We start from the raw sequence: 19,734 nt of genomic DNA on the forward strand, positions 1-19,734 counted from the left end.
AAACTTGTAACAAAAAAAAAACAATTAAAATGTATATAATAGTTTTTTAGAAAATGAATAACATGAGTAACAAATACTAAAAGAATTTTGGTATTTTTTACTGTTGATTATGGTGTTAAGAGAATGCTCTTTTGGGGCACCTGGTGGCTCAGTTAAGCAACCAACTTTGGCTCAGGTCATGATCTCACAGTCTGAGTTCGAGCCCCATGTCAGGCTCTGTGCTGACAGCTCACAGCCTGGAGCCTGCTTCAGATTCTCTGTTTCCCTCTCTCTCTGCCTCTCCCCTGTTCATGCTCTGTCTGTCTGTCTCTCTCTCTCAAAATTAAGTAAACATTTAGAAAAAAAAATTTTTAAAAAGAATGCTCTTTTGAAGGAAATCATTTGAACTGATCTTTGAAGGGTAGAGGGTACAAATATATGGCAAGAGGGAAGAAGGATATTCCACTTCATGGGGTGGATGTTGAGGGCTAGAGAAAAGACAAGAAATAATGTGAATGTATGTATGGCTTGTATGGAGAGTAGTGAAACACACCTTTCTTACCTCCTGTTATCCCCCATGGCTGCTGCTGTTGTTTCAGGGGTTTTGTTTTTGTTTTTAACAAAATCTTTACAGTGTTTAAAACTGAAACCAAATAAAAGTAGAAGTGCTTTGGTTGAGTGCAGGGGAAAGAGCCTTAGCCTTGCCTTCACAACTCCATCTCACTTCCTTGCCCTTTACCCCTTCCTCCACTGGTCCTGAGACACTATTTCATTTTCCCTAGGATTCCATGGAGCAGTTTGAAAATGTAGAAAAACCCAAATAGAATGGAATAGATTTGGTCGAAAATGTGAAGTCACTGCAGTTTTGTTGTCAGTGGGTTTTTTGTTTTTGTTTTTTTTTTTAATTTTTATTCTGAGAGACGGAGACAGGGAAAGAGAGAAAGCGCATGTGTGAGAGAGTGCACAAGTGGGGGAGGGCCAGAGAGGGAGAGAACCCCAAGCAGGCTCTGCTTGTCAGCCCAGAGCCCAACACCGGGTTTGATCTCATGAAACTACGAGCTCATGACCTGAGCTGAAACCAAATTGGACACTTAACTGGCTCAGCCATCCAGGTACCCTTGTCAGTGAATCTTTTTTTTTTTTTTTTTTAACATTTTGTATTTATTTTTGAGAAACAGAGAGAGACAGTGTGTACAGGGGAGAGTCAGAGAGAGAAGGAGACACAGAATCTGAAGCAGGCTCCAGGCTCCGAGCTGTCAGCACAGAGCCCGACCCAGGGCTCAAACCCACAAACCGTGAGATCATGACCTGAGGCGAAGCCCAACACTTAACTGACTGAGCCACCCAGGCGCCTTGTCAGTGATTCTTACGGATTGGAACTATCTTAATCATTTTTTATTCCAAAGCCATGGCACATCATGGCAACCTGATGTTTGTGACGTTACTGTTGGTTACACATCACAGTTAAAGCCAGATGTATGCTTAACATACTACTTTGTTGTTTTCTAAAAGCAAGGCTTTGGGGGCGCCTGGGTAACTTAGTCCGTGAAGCCTCCAACTCTTGGTTTGGGCTCAGGTCAGGATCTCACAGTTTGTGCATTCGAACCCCTCATGGTACATTGGGCTCTGCACTGACAGCAAGAAGCCTGCTTGGGATTCTGTGTCCCTCTCTCCTTGCTCCTCCCCTGCTTGTACTCTCCCTCTCTCAAAAAAATAAAAAGACTTTTTGACAGTGGGATATAGGCTAGATGGCTGGAAAAAATGAAATAAGGACACACTGAATACTTGAAATTATACCAAAATCAAATCTCTTCAAGTAGCCAGTAGCTGTGCTGTGGTCCCTTGTTGTAGTGTATACACACCGTAATTTACCAGAGGTTTGGATATATGGTAAGACTATACCTTGTAGCCAAGCTGTATCTTGTAGCCAAAGCTTTTTCTAATAAACTTTCCTAGTCCTGTTATATTTTAAGTGTTCAATTTTGAGGGCTCTCACCATTGCAAATAATTTATCAGACTTTGAAAGTCATATTGATTATAGAGCTGATGACATTAGTATCAGAGACATGGAGGTCATGTTAACCTTCCACATTCTCTTGTTTTTTTTGAGTGGTGCTCTATAACTTGACATTTGTCAGTTTTTATGGATAATTGAAAGAAAGCCATATACTCATGTGGTGTTTTAAGAATGAGGATATGCTTTTTATTTTTAATGTTTTATTTCAGAGAGAGAGAGAGAGCACAAATGTGGGGGAGGGGCAGAGGCAGGGAGAGAGAGGGAAAGAGGGGGGGGGAAAGGGAAAGAATCCCAAGCAGGCTGCACACTCAGCACAGAGCCTGATACAGGGCTTGATCCCACAACCTTGGGATCATGACCTGAGCCAAAACCGAGAGTTGGACACTCAACTGACTAAGCCACCCAGGCACACCAAGAATAAGGATATATTTTTAAAATAAATGTATCTTGAATCACTAAAATTATTTTAATTTCTTTTTCAGTCTGATCTTGTGGATCAAAGTATATTTAATTTTATCCCAGAGGGGGAACATTCAGAGGTTTATAAAATACTCTCTACTCATCTGCTGGAAAGTGATTCATTAACCCCTGAATATTTAAAATGTAAGTAGTAGCTTTTAAGCAAAAAGTTAAATGTATTTGGTTGCATTTTCCTTTACTTTTGTAAGTATGTCACAAACATAGACATGTCGAGCCAATGAACACATAGCATCATTCCATATGTCCTGTTAGATCCTTTATGTATATGTGTGTGTGTGTGTGTGTATGTGTATGGAATTATGACCATGTTAGAAGTCTTAACTCTGTTTCAGAGTACATTGAAATCCCATCTTTTTTGTTATAGTAGTTTTTCTGTAAAAATGTAGTGTACACACAAATGGAACTTGGCAGTGTATTGTTTTAAAAAATATTTTTGTATTTAATGAAAGAAAATTAAAACATTCTCATTTTCACCATCACTCACCAATTGAACACTGAAACTGGGGGAAAATTACTTATGTATTTCAAAAAATTATTAAGTAAAGGAAATTGCTTTAAGTAAAGAATGAAATTTTTATTTATTGGATATATTTAATGTGCTTGGCACTTGAGCTATGTCATAAAAGTGCCAAGAATAGTGGAAAATAGTCATCGCCTTTAAGAAGTACAAAATACTATGGTATAATCAGACATTTCTCTTAAATTCACCCGACAAATTAATATGACCAGAATATCATTTTCTTCAATAAATTACCTCTTGTATAATCTGAAATTGTTGTAATGCTGTATTCATAATTAATCACTTTTTTCATGATTTAAAAATCCTAATTTTTCTTGGGATGCCTCAGTGGCTCAGTTGGTTAAGCATCCAACTTCGGCTCAGGTCATGATCTCACAGTTCATGCATGGGTTTGAGCCCCATGTCAGGCTCTGTGGTGACGGCTCAGAGAGAGCCTTGAGCCTGCTTCAGATTCTGTGTCTCCCTCTCTCTTCCCCTCCCGTTTGCGTGCACGCGTGCTCACTCTCTCTTTCTCTCTCTCTCAAAAATAAACATTTTGAAAAAAGTGTTTTTTTGTTTTACTTTTCTGGTAATACTCATTAATCATTTTAAAGGTTCTGTGTATTTTGTGTGTGTGTGTTTTAAATGTGTTTATTTTGAGAGAGAGAGTGAGCTTGTACATGAGCAGGAGAGGGACAGAGAGAGAGGGGGAGAGAGAATCCTTAGCAGGTTCCAAGCTCTCAGTGTAGAGCTCACCATGGGGCTTGAGCTCACGAACCATGAGATCATGCCCTGAGCTGAAATCGACTCAGATACTCAACCAACTGAGCCACCCAGGCGCCTTTAAAGTTTTTTTCAATCCTACAATTCTGTAGCATACTACGGTCTAAGAGTAGAGGTACACACATGTAAATATATGTGTAAGTATATATGAGTGCCTATCATTGTTGAGAATGGATAGCCTGTTGGAAGGAGTTGTGAAGAATTAGAGACAAGGAGAATCCATTTGAAGTCTATAATTGCTTAAAAATCAAGCTCTTACAATACTGACCGATAGACTCTCAGGAGAGAGACCTGGGCTGGATATGGAGGCTGCTTACATGTCTATAGATAGTGCTTGACATTGTTTGAGGTAAATATATAGAGCAAGAAGAGAAGAAAGTTGGAACCCTGGGATGTAGCAGTAGGTGGACAATAGCAATAGGAGAAAGGATCCACTTTAGAGACCTTCCTAAGTGCATAATTGGCTGCAGAACTGAATGCAAGCCTCTGGCAGAAAGACAGTTCTTAGGCTTCTGCTTCCAAGATCAGAGGTGAGGTCGACAAGAATAGTTTTTGGTAGAGAAGAGCCTTACTTAAATGACTTCCTGACCCCTAGTTAAGTAGCTGATATTCAAAAATAAAAAATTCACTCTACAGAAAAACAGTGTTTCATGCTAAAGCACTAATATGATATAAAACAGAGGAAATTGCGTAGAAAATTTAGGATTCTTCAAGTAGGTCATTTGGGCCATAATGAAGGTAGGATAGTACAAGTGGTGTGATTTCCTTCAGAGAAGAAAGTAGGGCATAATATATCATCCTAAGGAGTTTGATTTGAACTTTTTGCATGGTGAGGAGTCAGGGAAAGGGATTTGAAAAAAAAAAAAGTCTGAAAAAATATATCTCAGATGGAAAATTTTGAAAGGACCAGACTGCAAGTAAGGATAACAAAAGAAGTAAGGCAGAAAAGGAAAGACTGTGTGCAAGTGTTGAGTAGATAAACTCAATAGGCATTAGGTGTTAGGTTTTAGGCACAGGTGGCCAGGTGGCTTGGGATCATCAGTGGGAAGGTTTTAGGAAGAAAGTAGTTAGATTTTGAATCTGATGAGTTTGATAAAAAGCCATTCATGGTAATAACAGAAAAGTATGAGTTTGATGCTATGAGTGAAAGGAGGTGTTACAGGTCCTTGAGTGCTGAAATAATAATGATGAAAATAATACTAATGTATGTGTAGTAGGCAAGATTGAATTCAAACAGCAAGAGTTTGGTAGCATAAAGAATATTGTTTTCGCAGGTGCCTAGATGCAGGGTCATATTTCTACTAAATTAGTGGTACCAGATGCTCAGTTGGAAAAAATGACTAATGGGTGCTTCATTGGTGAAATAAATAGCTGGTCCTGTGACAGATTAGTTTGGAGGCTTGTGATAGGTAGAGAAGAGACCAAACTGATAGTGTTTCTAACTGGGGTGGCAACATACAGGACAGAAGTGAAGAATAGCTGACTTAGAAGAAAGATAAATTAACTTTCAGATATTTTGTGTTTAAGTTATTTGGTGGGATAATCAAGTAGGAATGTCCTAAAGCAAATAGTGATGTGAGATTTGGCCTTACATAAAGTGTGAGAATTAGGGAGAGAGATTTAGGAGTAAATAAATTTATCAGTGCCAATAAGTTTATAAGGGATAGAAGATAAAGAGAACTTTTGTCAGTGTCCATAGTTTGAAGATAGATTGATATATGGGTTAGAAATCATCGATAAGGTAGGAAGGGGAAGATTCATGTGATGGAGATGAAGGCATGTGAGTTTTAAAAGAGGTAGAAAAAATGAGGAAAGATCATTGAAGTTAACCATACAAATGTTGATGATCTTCAGAAGAGCAGTTTCTGTAGAGGTGTGAAGGACTAACTAAAGCCACATTTCATGAGGTTAAGGAAAGTGAATATATGGAAACTAGAGCACATAATAAAAGGAAGGTCATGATACTAAAAAAAATAGCGTGAAAAACCTGTGGCTTAAGATAGAAAGACTTAAACAGATTTAAAAGTACAAAGTAAGGACCCAGTGAAGAGAATATATGGATGCTAAAGAAAAAATGACAGTGCTGTGGCTCTGGTTCTAGTGAAGCCAGAGAAGACTGCTCAAGGCAGACATAGAAGCCGTAGCTTTATTTAAAAATTTTTTTCTTCTTAACATTTTATTTTTTTGAGACAGAGCATGAGCAAAGGAGGGGCAGAGGGAGACAGAGACAGAATCTGAAGCAGGCTCCAAGTTCTGAGCTGTCTGCACAGAGCCCGACGTGGGGCTTGAACTCACGAATCATGAGATCATGACCTGAGCTGAAGTCAGAGGCTTAGCTGACTGAGCCACCCAGGCGCCTGAGAAGCATTAGCTTTATGATGAGAAACAAAACCTTTGTTTAATATTAGAGTGGAGAACAGGAAAGAAGGAAAGATAAAAGTGGGGAAACAGAATTGCTTATATCTGAAGATCTCTTTTCCCTATTAAGAACAAGGTGAGATCCTCTCCTAAAGATACTCCACTTTTATGGACTCAATTTAAGAGTCTCTGCTGAAGAAAATAATGGTTGTAAACTTACACAACTTTTATCATATATCATTCTTTAAGATAAGTCACAAATATATCACATTTTTTTTTCTCATTTCAGCAAAAAATCAGTTAGAATTCTGTTGTCATATGCTTCGAGGAACAATAGACCCAAAGGAACCGTCTACCTATGAATATGTGAAGTTTATAGGAAATTTCAAATCTTTAAACAGTGGTGAGTTAAAATGCTTCTCTTATAAGTGTATTTTAACTTGGCATTTCTTTTAATCTCTTAAGGACATAGATGTTTGAACATCAATAAAAATTAGGTTTTACTGGAGTAACTGATGATCTGTATTTCCTTATTGTTGTAGTATCCACGTCAGCACACAATGGTTTTGAAGGAACTATACAACGCACACACAGGCCTCCTTATGATGATAGAGTTTGTTTTGTAGCTACTGTCAGATTAGCTACACCTCAGTTCATCAAGGTATGTTTCTTATTTTCCAAAGATTTCACTTCATATTATGAAAATTCATGCAGTTTTTTGTTTCAAGAATAACTGACTTCTTTCAAACACTGAAGTAGTAATGATCATGAGTCATTAAATGTACATGATCTTGATAATTTTGAAACAAATGAGTTATCAAGCCACTCATTAAATTATAACTAATTTTAAAATATATATCCTTGGGGCACCTGGGTGGCTCAGTTGGTTAAGCATCTCACCTCGGCTCAGGTCATGATCTCACAGTCCATTGGTTCGAGCCCCATGTCGGGCTCTGTGCTGCTCAGATTCTGTATCTCCCTCTCTCTCTGTCCCTCCCCCATTTGCTCTCTGCTCTGTCTCTCAAAATAAAATAAAGACATTAAAAATTTTTTTTTAATAAATAAAATATATATCCTTTGCAGTTAACCAGTGGTTATGTATCACCACTGCCCTGCTTTTGTGCAAAATTTTAGGCTATTTTTTGTTTAGTTCACAGTCTGCATTAAAGGAGAAAGGCCAAAATCTAGGTAATTTTTAAAGATTGCTTTTGAAATTTTCTTTTGAAATATACAAGTGGCTTTTTACTGCATATAATTTACTTTTTTAATTTTAAAATTCAGTTAAATAATTTATTTTATTTCCTGGGCCCAAGAGTGACGATTAGGTAGAGAAGTGGGAAAATGAAAGAGTTCAACCACTAAGAAAGTGACTCAAAATAAGCCAGACTAAGACTCTAAATTTAGGAAGGTATCATATTCTAGGAAAGAATCCTGAAAAAGCAGTTAGAGGGTCTTAATCCAGTCTTCCTCTGCTTATTTTGGTTTTAGGAAATAATAGCAGTGGCTAACAATTGTTAAGTGTTGGTAGATGCTGCATATTTTACACATATTACCTCATTTAATTCTTAAAACAACTGAAGATTGATGCTGGTATGGTCCTCATTTTACATATAAGAAAGCTGAGGCTTAGGGAAGTTAAGTTACTTGCTCAGAGTTGTAGCTGTTACATGGTAGATTCTAATTCCCATTCTCTCAAAGCCCAAGCTCATAATTCACTACATTGTGATACAGAAGGTCATTCAAGGGCACAAAGGAGTTTGGAATGCATTGCTGAGTGTGAGGATGGAGGGGGTAGGGATGATGGGAGATGAGTTTAGAAAAGTAAGCAGAGTCCAGAAATGAAATGTATGTCTTCATTGTTTCTCCGTGCTAAAGAGTTTATCATAACAGAATGAGAAATTATGTTTTTTAAGCACAGAAGTCATAATCATACTTGAGTATTAGAAAGTATTTGTGGCCAGAATAGAGGATGAGTTACAGAATAGGGAGACTGGTGTGGAGAGAAGCTATGGCTATAATGTGAGCCAGTGATGGCAAGTCTAGAGTCATAAGACCCTGAGGATGGATGAGATCAAACAGATTTTTTTTAACTTAGAAGGTGAAATTGAAAGGATTTAGTGACAACCACTTAGATAGAAAAAGGTGAAAATGAGAGTGTTGTGACTATCAGATTTCTAGACTGATGGCACAACACAGGTATGTCTCCAGTGTTGAGATGCAGAATTGTATGAGATGAGGAATAAGGCAGTTAGTTCATTTTAGGACATAATGAGATGCGTGGGGACATCCAGACAGTTAGAAATACAAAACTATAGTACAAAAGAGAGATCTGAATTTAGAATGAGGGTTTATAGGCATGTGAGTAAATACATACCGAGTGAGAAATACTCCCCCAGAAATACTGTGTCTGTTTATTGCCACATCCTTTAATACCAGAAAATTAAAAGGTGATTAAAACATTGTTCAGGGAGAGGGGCCTGGGTGGCTCAGTTGGTTTAAGCGTCCAACTCTTGAGATCATCAACAGTTCATGGGATCGAGCCCCGCATTGGGCTCCATGCTGATAGTATGGAGCCTGCTTGGGATTCTCTCTCTTGCTGTCTGCCCCTTCCCTGCTTGCTCGCTCTCTCAAAATAAATAAACTTTAAAAAAATTGTTTAGGGGAAAATTATCTAATAATGACTTCTTTTATTCAAATTTTTATTTAAATCTTCTTAGTTAACCATACAGTGCAATATTGATTTCAGGAGTAGAATTCAGTGATTCATCACTTACAAACAACGCCCAGTACTCATCACAAGTGCCCTCCTTAATGCCCACCCCCCATCTAGCCCATCTCCCACCCCCTAGCAGCCCTCAGTTTGTATTTAAGAGTCTCATGTTTTTTCCTCTCTCTCTCTTTTTTCCGTCTCTGCTGTATTCGTCTGTTTTGTTTCTTAAATTCCACCTATGACTGAAATCATATGGTATTTTTCTTTTTCTGACTGACTGACTTCACTTAGTATAATAACACTTTAGCTCCATTTAGTTGCATTGTAAATGGCAAGATCTCCTTCCTTTTGATGGCTAATATTCCATGGTGTGGGTGCATGTGTGTACACACCACCTCTTCTTTATCCATTCTTCAGTCAGTGAACGTTTGGGCTCTTGCCATAGTTTGTCTCTTGTTGATCATTTTAATATTGACTTTTATGGCTAACAATATTTAAAATTCTTTTAAGGACACAACAGTATTTCTGAATTTTAATTATTAATTTACTTGTAGGAAATGTGCACTGTTGAAGAACCTAATGAAGAGTTTACATCTAGACATAGTTTAGAATGGAAGTTCCTATTTCTAGATCACAGGTAATTTCATTTTTAAATTCCATTAAAAGCTAATTGTCATATAACTCTTGAAATTAATGAATTTCAAGGACACATTTAATCAGATGTTCAAATCCATTGTCCATTTTTCAAAAAATAAAGAGTTCCTCCAAAACTGATTTCTACTTGAGGTATTTCTTATTATGGAAAAAGTTATAATATCGATTGTTTTATATGTGATTTAGGGCACCACCTATAATAGGATATTTGCCATTTGAAGTTCTGGGAACATCAGGCTATGATTACTATCATGTGGATGACCTAGAAAATTTGGCAAAATGCCATGAGCACTGTAAGTAGATTTTAATACTTCTGATGATAGTAACTGCTTTTAGTCTAATAAGTAATGTGTTCATAGAAGGCGGTAAAATGCAAACTTGTAAGATTTTGTATTTTTGAAAAATATTGGGAAATTTCACTTTATAACCAATCTAGTAGGAATCCCCGATCAAATTTAAATTAAGCTTGTTCCTGTTTTACATATTTCAGTCTATAATATGGCATCTAATAAACCTTGTTGTTAAAGTGTATAAGTTCTACATCCAGAGTAAGATTGGGATAGTATGTCAAAATATTAGAACACTATTTCATAAATTTTTATTTCAGGCATGTAAGTCTGCCCAGGAGGTAGGTACACATTTAAAGAAACTTTTAGAAAGCCCATAGTAAGTGCTTCATGTTACCTGCCATTATGCTTATTAGCAGCAGGAATGTTAACAACTTGTGCCTGGCTGGCAATATTCTAAACATTTTATGTACATTATCTCCATTTTTCATCACCACAGTTCTTCCTTAGAAAGTAGATGTCTCCATGAGTAAACTGAGACACAGGAAACCTAAATAATTTACAATCCCACAATTCATTGATGGCAGAGACAGGTTTAGAGTCTAGACCTCCCTCCTTACCACATGCTATTGCTTCTTTGTTTCCGAAATTTGTTTTAATTGTAAGTTTTATTTGCGTCTCTGATTCTCCTCCCCAAATCCTACCTCTTGGAGTGTCCTCTACAGCTTTATTAGATATTTATGATACTTTCATGATGTCTTAGGCTGATCTAGTAGGCCTCTGTGAAAATGAGCCATGTTATATAACAGCATCATCTAAATGGGAGATTTCAGAGTAAAATTAATTTCAGCACAAAAAAACCCATTATGCACTCCAAGTGATAGGGCCAGTAGGCTCTATGGTGTATTGAAAAGATCTGACACTTCTCCTGACTAGCTGGGTAGTTTGAGACAAGCAACTGAAAGTTTGTAGACCTGTTTTCCTCATCAAGAGAGAGAGAGATCTTGATTGAGTGATTGATTGATCGATTCCTGACTGGCATTTCCTAAGGTTTGTTTCACTGAATCTCGGTCCCTTAAAAATGGATTTTATGGTCAAGGAAGACTAGGAAGCACTTCATAATTCCTACCACCTCCCTACCCACAGAATTATGACATAAATTAGCATACTAGAAGTTTTGAGAAGACTAAATAATAAACTATTTAACAATGTTCCCCAAATTAATTTAACTACAAAACTTTTTTTGCTTAGTATCTGTTAAAAGGCTTCAGAACTTACAACCGACAAAGAATGTTTTGGGAAATACTGTAGCTATAAGTTACTTGAAACAATTAAATTACTCTGATTTTGGTTAAAGTTTTGAATGAAAAGTTTCAAAGATGCTATACCTGCCAAGATACCTGTGGGGAAAACCTCAAATGTGATCACTTACTGCTCTTCGGTGTCTGTTGGTAGGAGGAAGTTAATATGTGAATACTTTATACTTAAATGTTTGGAAATATGTGTGAAAGATAACTGAGATCAGCAGTAACTGGCTCTAAGTTGGGCACTGTGGAAGATATGTTAATTGCTTGGGATCTTAAACTATCTCTGTGGAATAACATTTTCTTATAACTGATATATATGTTACTGAAAAGCCACTGAATTTTAAAGGCAGATTTAAATGTAAATGCTAGCTTTGACTAAAAACCAGGTTCATAACTAACGATATGAACCGATAAATATATTTCTCTTTTATTCTTAGTAATGCAGTACGGGAAAGGCAAATCATGTTATTACAGATTCCTCACCAAGGGACAACAGTGGATTTGGCTTCAGACTCATTATTATATCACTTATCATCAGTGGAATTCCAGGCCAGAATTTATTGTTTGTACTCACACCGTAGTAAGGTAATAATTCTTTTATAGAATTTCTGAGTTATAGAAACACTGATAGTGATGTTGACAATGGAACTTTTAGGCATGACTTGTTAAGAGCTACAGTGATCTTTTTCCTAATTTTTGATACATGCTTTCATTAAGATTTTATTAAATTTACTTACAGGCCTTAATTTTAGTAAATTTACTTACAGGCATTATATAGAAATAGAATACAACTCTTGACTTATTACGGTTTAGAGCAGAAATTTTAACTAACTAAGTCAGTCACATAAAATGAACCCTGGAGTAGATCAGCATACTTTCTCTTTTTTAAATTCTTCTCAAGTCCTGTGTAGTTACAGATCCTTTACAGCAGCATAAAAATATTCTGAGCTACATAGATGAAGATAGAAAACTATAGGTGTGTTCTGGGATTGTGTCGTGCATAGCAAATAGTCTGGAGTCCGTGGTGAACAAGTAAGACCCGTAACAAACCAGCTATGCACCTCTGCAGTATTGTAAATGAATGATTAGGCCTGAAATTCTATTTTTTCCCATTTGTAGTTATGCAGAAGTTAGGGCTGAAAGACGACGAGAACTTGGCATTGAAGAGTCTCTTCCTGAGACAGCTGCTGACAAAGTATGTATCTTACAGTTTAAAAAAAATATTTCTTCCTAAGGAAAAACAAGACTCAATAATTTATATGAAAATTATTTTTCAAATATTTCATTTCTTCACCTGTAGCAGGATTATAATTATATTTTACTTTTTTTAATATTTTAAAACCTGATATGCTTCTAAAAAAGATTTGAAGGACCTCCTATTTAGGGAGAGGCATGTATGATCTCACATTTAAACTACCATTTACTAATTGCCTGCAGTGTGCAAGGCTCTGGCTAGGTTCTCTATATGAATTATGAAGTGTCATTTATTCCTCAGACATCCTTATCTCTTAGGTAATATTCCCATCTTGAAAATGTTGACATCAGGGGTGCCTGGGTGGCTCAGTCGATTAAGTGTCTGACTTCGGCTCAGGTCATGGTCTCACAGTTCGTGGGTTCAAGCCCCACATTGGGCTCTGCAGAATGTTTGCTCAGGGCTGGAGCCTGCTTCAGATTCTGTGTCTCCTTCTCTCTCTGCACCTCCTCTGCTCACACTCTGTATCACTCTCTCAAAAATAAATAAATGTAAAAAGAAAATGTTGACACTGAGGTTTTAGTGGGTGTAAAGGGAAGCCTCCCCTAAAGACACATGGCTGGCTGGAAGTTATAGTCAGAATTTGAAATCTGGTTTCTGTTTTCTTTATGTCAGGTATAAGTATAGTATATTAGTTACCTGTTTCTATGTAAAAAACTTGATATACATTTATTATCTCATAGTTCTGTGGGTCAGAGACCTAGGCACAGTTTAGATGGTCCCTCTGCTTATAATTGGTCATTTGGCTGCAGTCAAGGTTTCAGCCCAGGGTTTTCTCACAAGGCTATAATCAACTTGTCTGTTGAGGCCACAGTCATCTCAGGGTTCAGCCGGGGCATGATCTGTTTTCAGGCTCACTCAGTGGTTGTCAGAAGGATGGGGTTCCTCATGGGTAGTTGAACTGAGTGCTATGGTTTGCTGGCTAATGGCCAGACAACCTTAGTTTGTTTCCAGGTAGCCATTTCTATCAGAGGAAGCATCTCTCTCCAGGGAGAGAGAACGACAGTAAGATGAAAGTCAGAGTCTTTTGTAATCTAATCACAGAAGTAATAACCCGCCATTTTTGTCTGTTCTGTTAATTAGAAGCAAATCACTAGGTTCAGCCTGTGCTAAACGGGAAGGATTATACAAGGTGGTGAATACCAGGAGGCGGGGATCAATGTGAGCTAGGTCAGAGGTTCCCTACCACAGTTGTCTTTGACCTGCAGAAAATAGTGGAATGAAAAGAATCAAGAATAAAAAGTGAGTTAAGTAAGCAGCATTCATTTTCAAAATTTTAGAAATTTAGAAATTTTAGAAAAAGCAAACATAGGCAATATATACATGATTGAGTGTAGCTGGACAATCTGATGATATAATTTTCATTTGTCAGAAACACCATTTCTCTTTTGATTTTTTTTTCAGTCACCTAAAATCCCCAGGGTTAACAGGGGAGTATTACTCAGTTTTTCAACAAACCTTATTAAGTACTTTCCATGTGCCAGAAAGTACTAGACATGGCTCTAGATGCTCATAATACAGCAGTGAATAACCCAGAGAAGTTTTCTGCAATCATGAATCCCACATGAAAGAGTTTTTTCAAAGAGGCTTTGATGCTTAGAGAAAGAAGATCCAGTATATTTTAGTAAAACACATTTTCTGAGAGAAGTGCTTAAATCTAGGGTTCTTTGAATTTATTTATTTTTTTAATGTTTTTTATTGATTCTTAGAGATGCGTGAGTGAGGGGCAAAGCAAAAGAGGGACACAGAATCTGAAGCAGGCTCCAGGCTCTGAGCTGTCAGCACGGAGTCTGACGTGGGGCTTGAACCCATGAACCGTGAGATCATGACCTGAGCCAAAGTTGGTCACTTAAACAGCTGAGCCACCCAGGCGCCTCAAGGGTTCTTTGAATTTAGGACAGTTAGAGAAACTAAAGTAATAGATTGTTCCTTCTTGCTTCTTCTTTTTCTCTCAGGCCAGTGTCCAATCCTAGGGAATTCAAGTAGCCCTACTTCCAAAATACACTCCACATAATGTCTTGTGTTTATTTACTGTTACCACCATAGTCCTCCTGGAGTTAGGGAAGAGGTCCACTTGACATAGATTTTTGAGAAACCTTAATGTGTGGATGGATTTTAAGGTCATCAATCCAAATATGATCACCAAGTGAGTGAATGGAGAGAGAGTGAGAGAGACCAAGGGCTAAGCACTGGAGCACTCCATCATTAAGATGTGAAAGAAGCAAGGAAGAACTAATCACAGAGGAGACTGAAGGGAAATACCCAGTGAGGTATGAATAAAACCAGGAAACCGAGTTTTCCTAGAAGCCAAGAAAAAGTGTGCCCATGACGAATGAACGGTCAACTTTGTCAGATTCCACTAAAGTGGGTTAAATTAGATGAGCACTGAGAAGTGTGCACTGAATTTAACAAGTACTCATTGATCAATAAGAAAAGATTGGGTGGAATAATAGTACAAGTGAAAGCCTGATTAGCGTATGCTTAAAAGAGAATTTTCTGGGACGAGGGTAATTAGAGACAGTAGGGAAGGCTTTCCTACAAAGAGGGGAGGAGTGGAACAGTAAAAGGAAGAAGTTTAAAAGAAGGTTTTGCTTTTTAAGGTGCGAGAAATAATAGCATGGTTGTGTACTGATAATGGTCTGATGGAGGGAGAAGAATTACTGATAAGAGATAGAGAAAAAAATGCTGGAGCAAAGTTCTTGAGCAGAGGAGAGAAGATGGGATCCAGTCCACAGGTGGACAGATTGGGCATAGTTAGCAAAAAGATCATTCAATGATAGAGGGGTTTGACCTCATAGAGACCAGGACCTTTAGGTCAAATCTGGTTCTCTGCCTGGTTTTGTAACACTCACAAGCTAAAAGCATGGTTTCCACATGTTTTTAGGTGATTGAAAAAAATTCAAAAGAAGAATGGTGTTTGTGACACATGAAAATTATATCATCAGATTGTCAATCTTGTATATATTACCTATGTTTGCTTTTTCTAAAATTTTTTGAAATATTTATTTTTGAGACAAAGAGTGCAAGAGGAGAGGGGCAGAGAGAGAGTGGGGGAGATACAGAGTCCAAAGCAGGCTCCAGGCTCTGCCCTGTCAGCACAGAGCCTGACGTGGGGCTCTAACTCACCAACCGTGACATCACGACCTGAGCCAAAGTCAGATGCTTAACCAACCGAGCCACCCAGGAGCCCCTGCCTATGGTTGTTTTTGTGCTGCAACAGCAAGTTGAGTTCAGTAGTTGCAGCAGAGACTATGGCCCCCAAAGCCTATAATACTGACTCTCTGACCCTCACAGAGAGCATGTTTGTTGATCCCTGATCTGTAGTGACATAAAGAAAGGCAGAATGGATGAGGACAGATGCTGCTAGGTAGGTTGATATAATAATAGGAACTTACATGAGTGAAAAAAGTCAGGCAGAGAAAGACAGATACCATATGTTTTCACTCCTATGTGGAACAGGAGAAACTTAACAGAGGACCGTAGGAGAGGGGGAGGGGAGAAAAAATAGTTAAGAAGAGGGAGGAAGGCAAACCATGAGAGACTCTTAAGTACTGAGAACAAACTGAGGGTTGATGAAGGGTGGGGGCAGGGGAAAATGGGTGATGGGCAGGGATGAGGGTACTTGTTGGGATGACCACTGGGTGTTGTATGAAAACCAGCTTGACAAATTGCTTGACAAATTATATTTTAAAAATTGCCATTAAACCAGATGCCATCTATCCATTAAAAAAAATAGGAGCTTATAAGCAATGCTCAATAATGAAACAGGAAGCAGGGTAACCAAAGAGTGACGTTAGGAGAAGAGTTGTTGGAGGTTTGAAAAGAGTGGAGCAACCATTTAATTATTTTCTAGGAAGGGTGCTTGGGTGGCTCAGTCAGTAAGCATCTGACTTCGGCTCAGTTCATGATCTCACGGTTCATGGGTTCGAGCCCCACATTGGGCTCTATGCTGACAGCTCAGAGCCTGGATCCTGTTCGGATTCTGTGTCTCCCTCTCTCTGCTCCTCGCCTACTCGTGCATGCTCACTTGCTCACGCTCTATCTCTCAAAATAAATAAACATTTAAAAGTTTTTTATTGTTTTCTGGGAGAGTAAGAAAGTGAACAGACATGGAATAGATTAAAAATTGGATTTAAATAGCGTTGGGATTTTTCCAAGGGAGTGTGGTGAAGGGAGATTAGGAGCAAGAGAGTTGATGATTACCTATAAGGGTGTGGTTATGCTGATTAACCATGAATTTAAACTTGGTAAAGAGGGGAGAGAAGATATAAAATTAGTGTGAAAACATGGTAGAATCAATGTATTTTATGTTCCACTAAAGGATTATTGGAATTGAGGTACTAAAGAGAATAATAAATGGTGAACAGAAGGACCTTTGAAATTGAGATTATGGAAAGTTTATTCTTTAAAAAAATGTATTTATTTTGAGAGAGAATGCATGCGAGTGGGGAAAGGGGCAGAGAGAGAGAATCCCAAGTAGGCTCCACACTGCTAACCCACAGGGGCTAGATCTCATGAACTGTGAGATTATGACGTGAGTTGAAATCAGGAATCAGATGCTTAACTGACTGAGCCACCTAGGCACCCTGTAAGATTAATCTTATTGGTAATGACAAGGTCTAGGATATAACTGTAAGAACGAGTGACAGAGGACAGGTGGAAATCAAGATATTTGTGGGAGAAGATATCAAGGAAGAGAGAAGACATGATGATGAACGTGTGAATTGATACTGATGTTGATAGCAGTAGAATTAAGAATTAGTTGAGGGTAGATTTAGCCAGGAGCAGACATTTTAATTCAGGTCCTTAGGAGTGACGGTAGGGTCAGTAGATAACTGTACCAATGAGAGATAGTCATATAATGATAATGTGAGATTCTGGCTGTGAGTTTTGAAAAGGGAGAAGAGGGGAAAGTTGTAGAAAGAGTAGAAGGACTTCTGTTCCCCTCCAGAGCAGTGATCTGAAGGTAGGGAAAGAGAAAATAGCCACCACTTAAGAGTCCTACAAGGACGTGGTATTTTCTATAGACATCTAGCTTTTCCTTAGAGCGAGCCAAGCAAATGGATCTTCAGAGATGAGGTTGCGAATACAGGAGATTTTGAGGTAGTAGATAATATTCCATTGTATGTGTATGCTAACTTTGTTTATCCATTCATCTAGCAATGAACACTTGGGTTGCATCCATCTTCTGGCTTTTGTGAATCATGCTGCTATGAACATGGGTGTACAAATACCTGTTTGAGTCTCTGTTTTCAATTCTTTTGAGTATATACCTAGAAATGGAATTACTGGATCATGTAGTAATTCTATATTTAATTTTTTCAGGAACCATCATCCTGTTTCCTATAGTAGCTTCACTATTTTAAATTTTCACCAGCAGTGTACAAAGGTTCCAATTTATCCTTGTGAACACTGGTGATTTGGGTTTTTTTTTTATGTTTTTTATTTATTTTTGAGAGACAGAGAGAGATAGCACAAGCAGGGGAGGGTCAGAGAGAGGGAGACACAGAATCTGAAGCAGGCTCCAGTGTCTGAGCTAGCTGTCAGCACAGAGCCCAGTGCGGGGCTTGAACCCACAACCGTGAGATCATGACCTGAGCCGAAGCTGGACGCTTAACCGACTGAGCCACCCAGGCGCCCCTTGGTTTTGTTTTAAATAATCCTCATGGTGTGAAGTGGTATCTCAATGCTTTAATTTGCATTTCCCTAATAATTAGCGACATTGAGCATCTTTTTTTTTCTTTTTTTTTAATTTACATATTTTGAAAGAGAGAGGGAGCCAGAGTGCACGCACGAGTCAGGGAGGGACTAAGAGAAAGGGGGAGAGAAATCTGGGCAGAGCCTGACGTGGGGCTCAATCTTAGGAGCTGAGATCATGACCTGAGCTGAAATCAAGAGTCAGAATGAGCCACTCAGGCACCCTGAGCATCTTTCCAGTGTGTTCATTGGCCATTTGTGTATCTTCTTTGGGGAAGTATCTATGCAAGACCTTTGTTTTTTTAATTGGATTGTTTGGAGAGAGGATTGCTATTCAGTTTTAGGGCTCTTTATGTTGTCTGAGTGTTAATTCCTTAACAGAAACAGGTTTGTGAGTGTGTTCCCCCCTCTCATGGGCGCCTTTCCACTGTATTTGTAGTGTCCTTTGATGCACTTCTGTTGCTTGTGCTTTTAGTGTTACATCCAAGAAGTTATTACCCAATCCAGTGTCATAAAGCTTTTCCCCTTTTTTCCCAAAAGGTTTATAGTTTTAGCACTTATGTTTAGGTCTTAATTTTTTAGGAGTTAAATTTTTGTGTATGGTAGAAGTTAACAAAGAGTTTAACTTCATTCTGTTGCATCTGTTTCTATACAGATGAAGAGAGATGAAGTAAAAAATATCTGGCTATAGAACAGAAATCTTTATTTCTTTACCTAATATTACACAGGTACCTTTGCCTTGTTGTGGGTAAAAACTGATTTGGGGAAGGAAAAATAGCCAGTTATATTGCTAATTTGGGATATCTGAACTGAACTACAGGAAAACATTTATTTTACTCTGTCTCCTTAGAGCCAAGATTCTGGGTCTGATAATCGTATAAACACAGTCAGTCTCAAAGAAGCCTTGGAAAGGTTTGATCACAGCCCAACGCCTTCTGCTTCCTCCCGGAGTTCAAGAAAATCATCTCACACAGCAGTCTCAGACCCTTCCTGTGAGTACCCTAGCTTGAAAGCAAACTTTCTTTCAAGAGAGTGTTTCTAAATTGTTAGTGGTGTCAGCATTTTTCATCAAATGCTACTTTTATTGTTTTTTTACATGAAAAGGTTTATTGTAGTATTATAGGTTAAAAAACTAGAAACACTCCTTTTAAATTTACTTTTTTATTCAAGTATAATTAACATAATGTATTAGCTTCAGGTGTTCAGTATGTTTTGACGTTTCTATACATTATTTAGTGCTGCTCACGATGATTATACTCTTAATCCCCTTCTCCAGTTTAAGGAAAAAATGAATAAAGAAAAAAAAAAACAGACAAAAACCCAGACTCTTAAATATAGAGAACAGACTGGTTGGTTGCCAGAGGGAAGGCAGGAGGAAAGATGGGTAAAATGCTACTTAAAATGATTAGTTTTACATTTCTGAAATCTGTTTAATTTTCCAGTGAGCAAAAGGCACATTGCTCACATTTAACAAAGAATTGTTTCTAAAGCGGCCTGTAAAATATTTAGGTAGTAGGGTTGCTATTATTACATTGCTTTTAATTTTCCCTCAAAAAATACAGCAAAACAGTTTATTCCTTTTTGACTGGTAAAAATCAGTCAGTGTTCTTTAAGTTTGCTTCTTGAAAGTTTTTTTAGTTCTTGTTTTTAATGAAGACTTGCATAGTTATCATTGAATTAGTAACCTTTTTTTGTATAAAGAGTCGAGTAC

General features: G+C 37.9%; 1 protein-coding gene across 3 annotated transcripts in view; it reads left to right on the plus strand.

Annotated features, from left to right (window-relative positions):
• The window catches only part of CLOCK (clock circadian regulator), a 135,151-nt gene that overhangs the window by 87,482 nt on the left and 27,935 nt on the right, over window positions 1–19,734 (plus strand). For all 3 annotated transcript variants that reach the window (XM_029945680.1, XM_029945679.1, XM_029945681.1), the window contains 8 exons: window positions 2,479–2,599; window positions 6,406–6,519; window positions 6,659–6,777; window positions 9,381–9,463; window positions 9,667–9,773; window positions 11,512–11,659; window positions 12,194–12,269; window positions 18,874–19,015. In XM_029945680.1, coding sequence (XP_029801540.1) covers window positions 2,479–2,599; window positions 6,406–6,519; window positions 6,659–6,777; window positions 9,381–9,463; window positions 9,667–9,773; window positions 11,512–11,659; window positions 12,194–12,269; window positions 18,874–19,015 — 910 coding nt within the window. The remainder of the gene's footprint in view (window positions 1–2,478; window positions 2,600–6,405; window positions 6,520–6,658; window positions 6,778–9,380; window positions 9,464–9,666; window positions 9,774–11,511; window positions 11,660–12,193; window positions 12,270–18,873; window positions 19,016–19,734) is intronic.

This window comes from Suricata suricatta, chromosome 1 (assembly GCF_006229205.1).
Source record: "Suricata suricatta isolate VVHF042 chromosome 1, meerkat_22Aug2017_6uvM2_HiC, whole genome shotgun sequence".
Lineage (NCBI taxonomy): Eukaryota > Metazoa > Chordata > Mammalia > Carnivora > Herpestidae > Suricata > Suricata suricatta.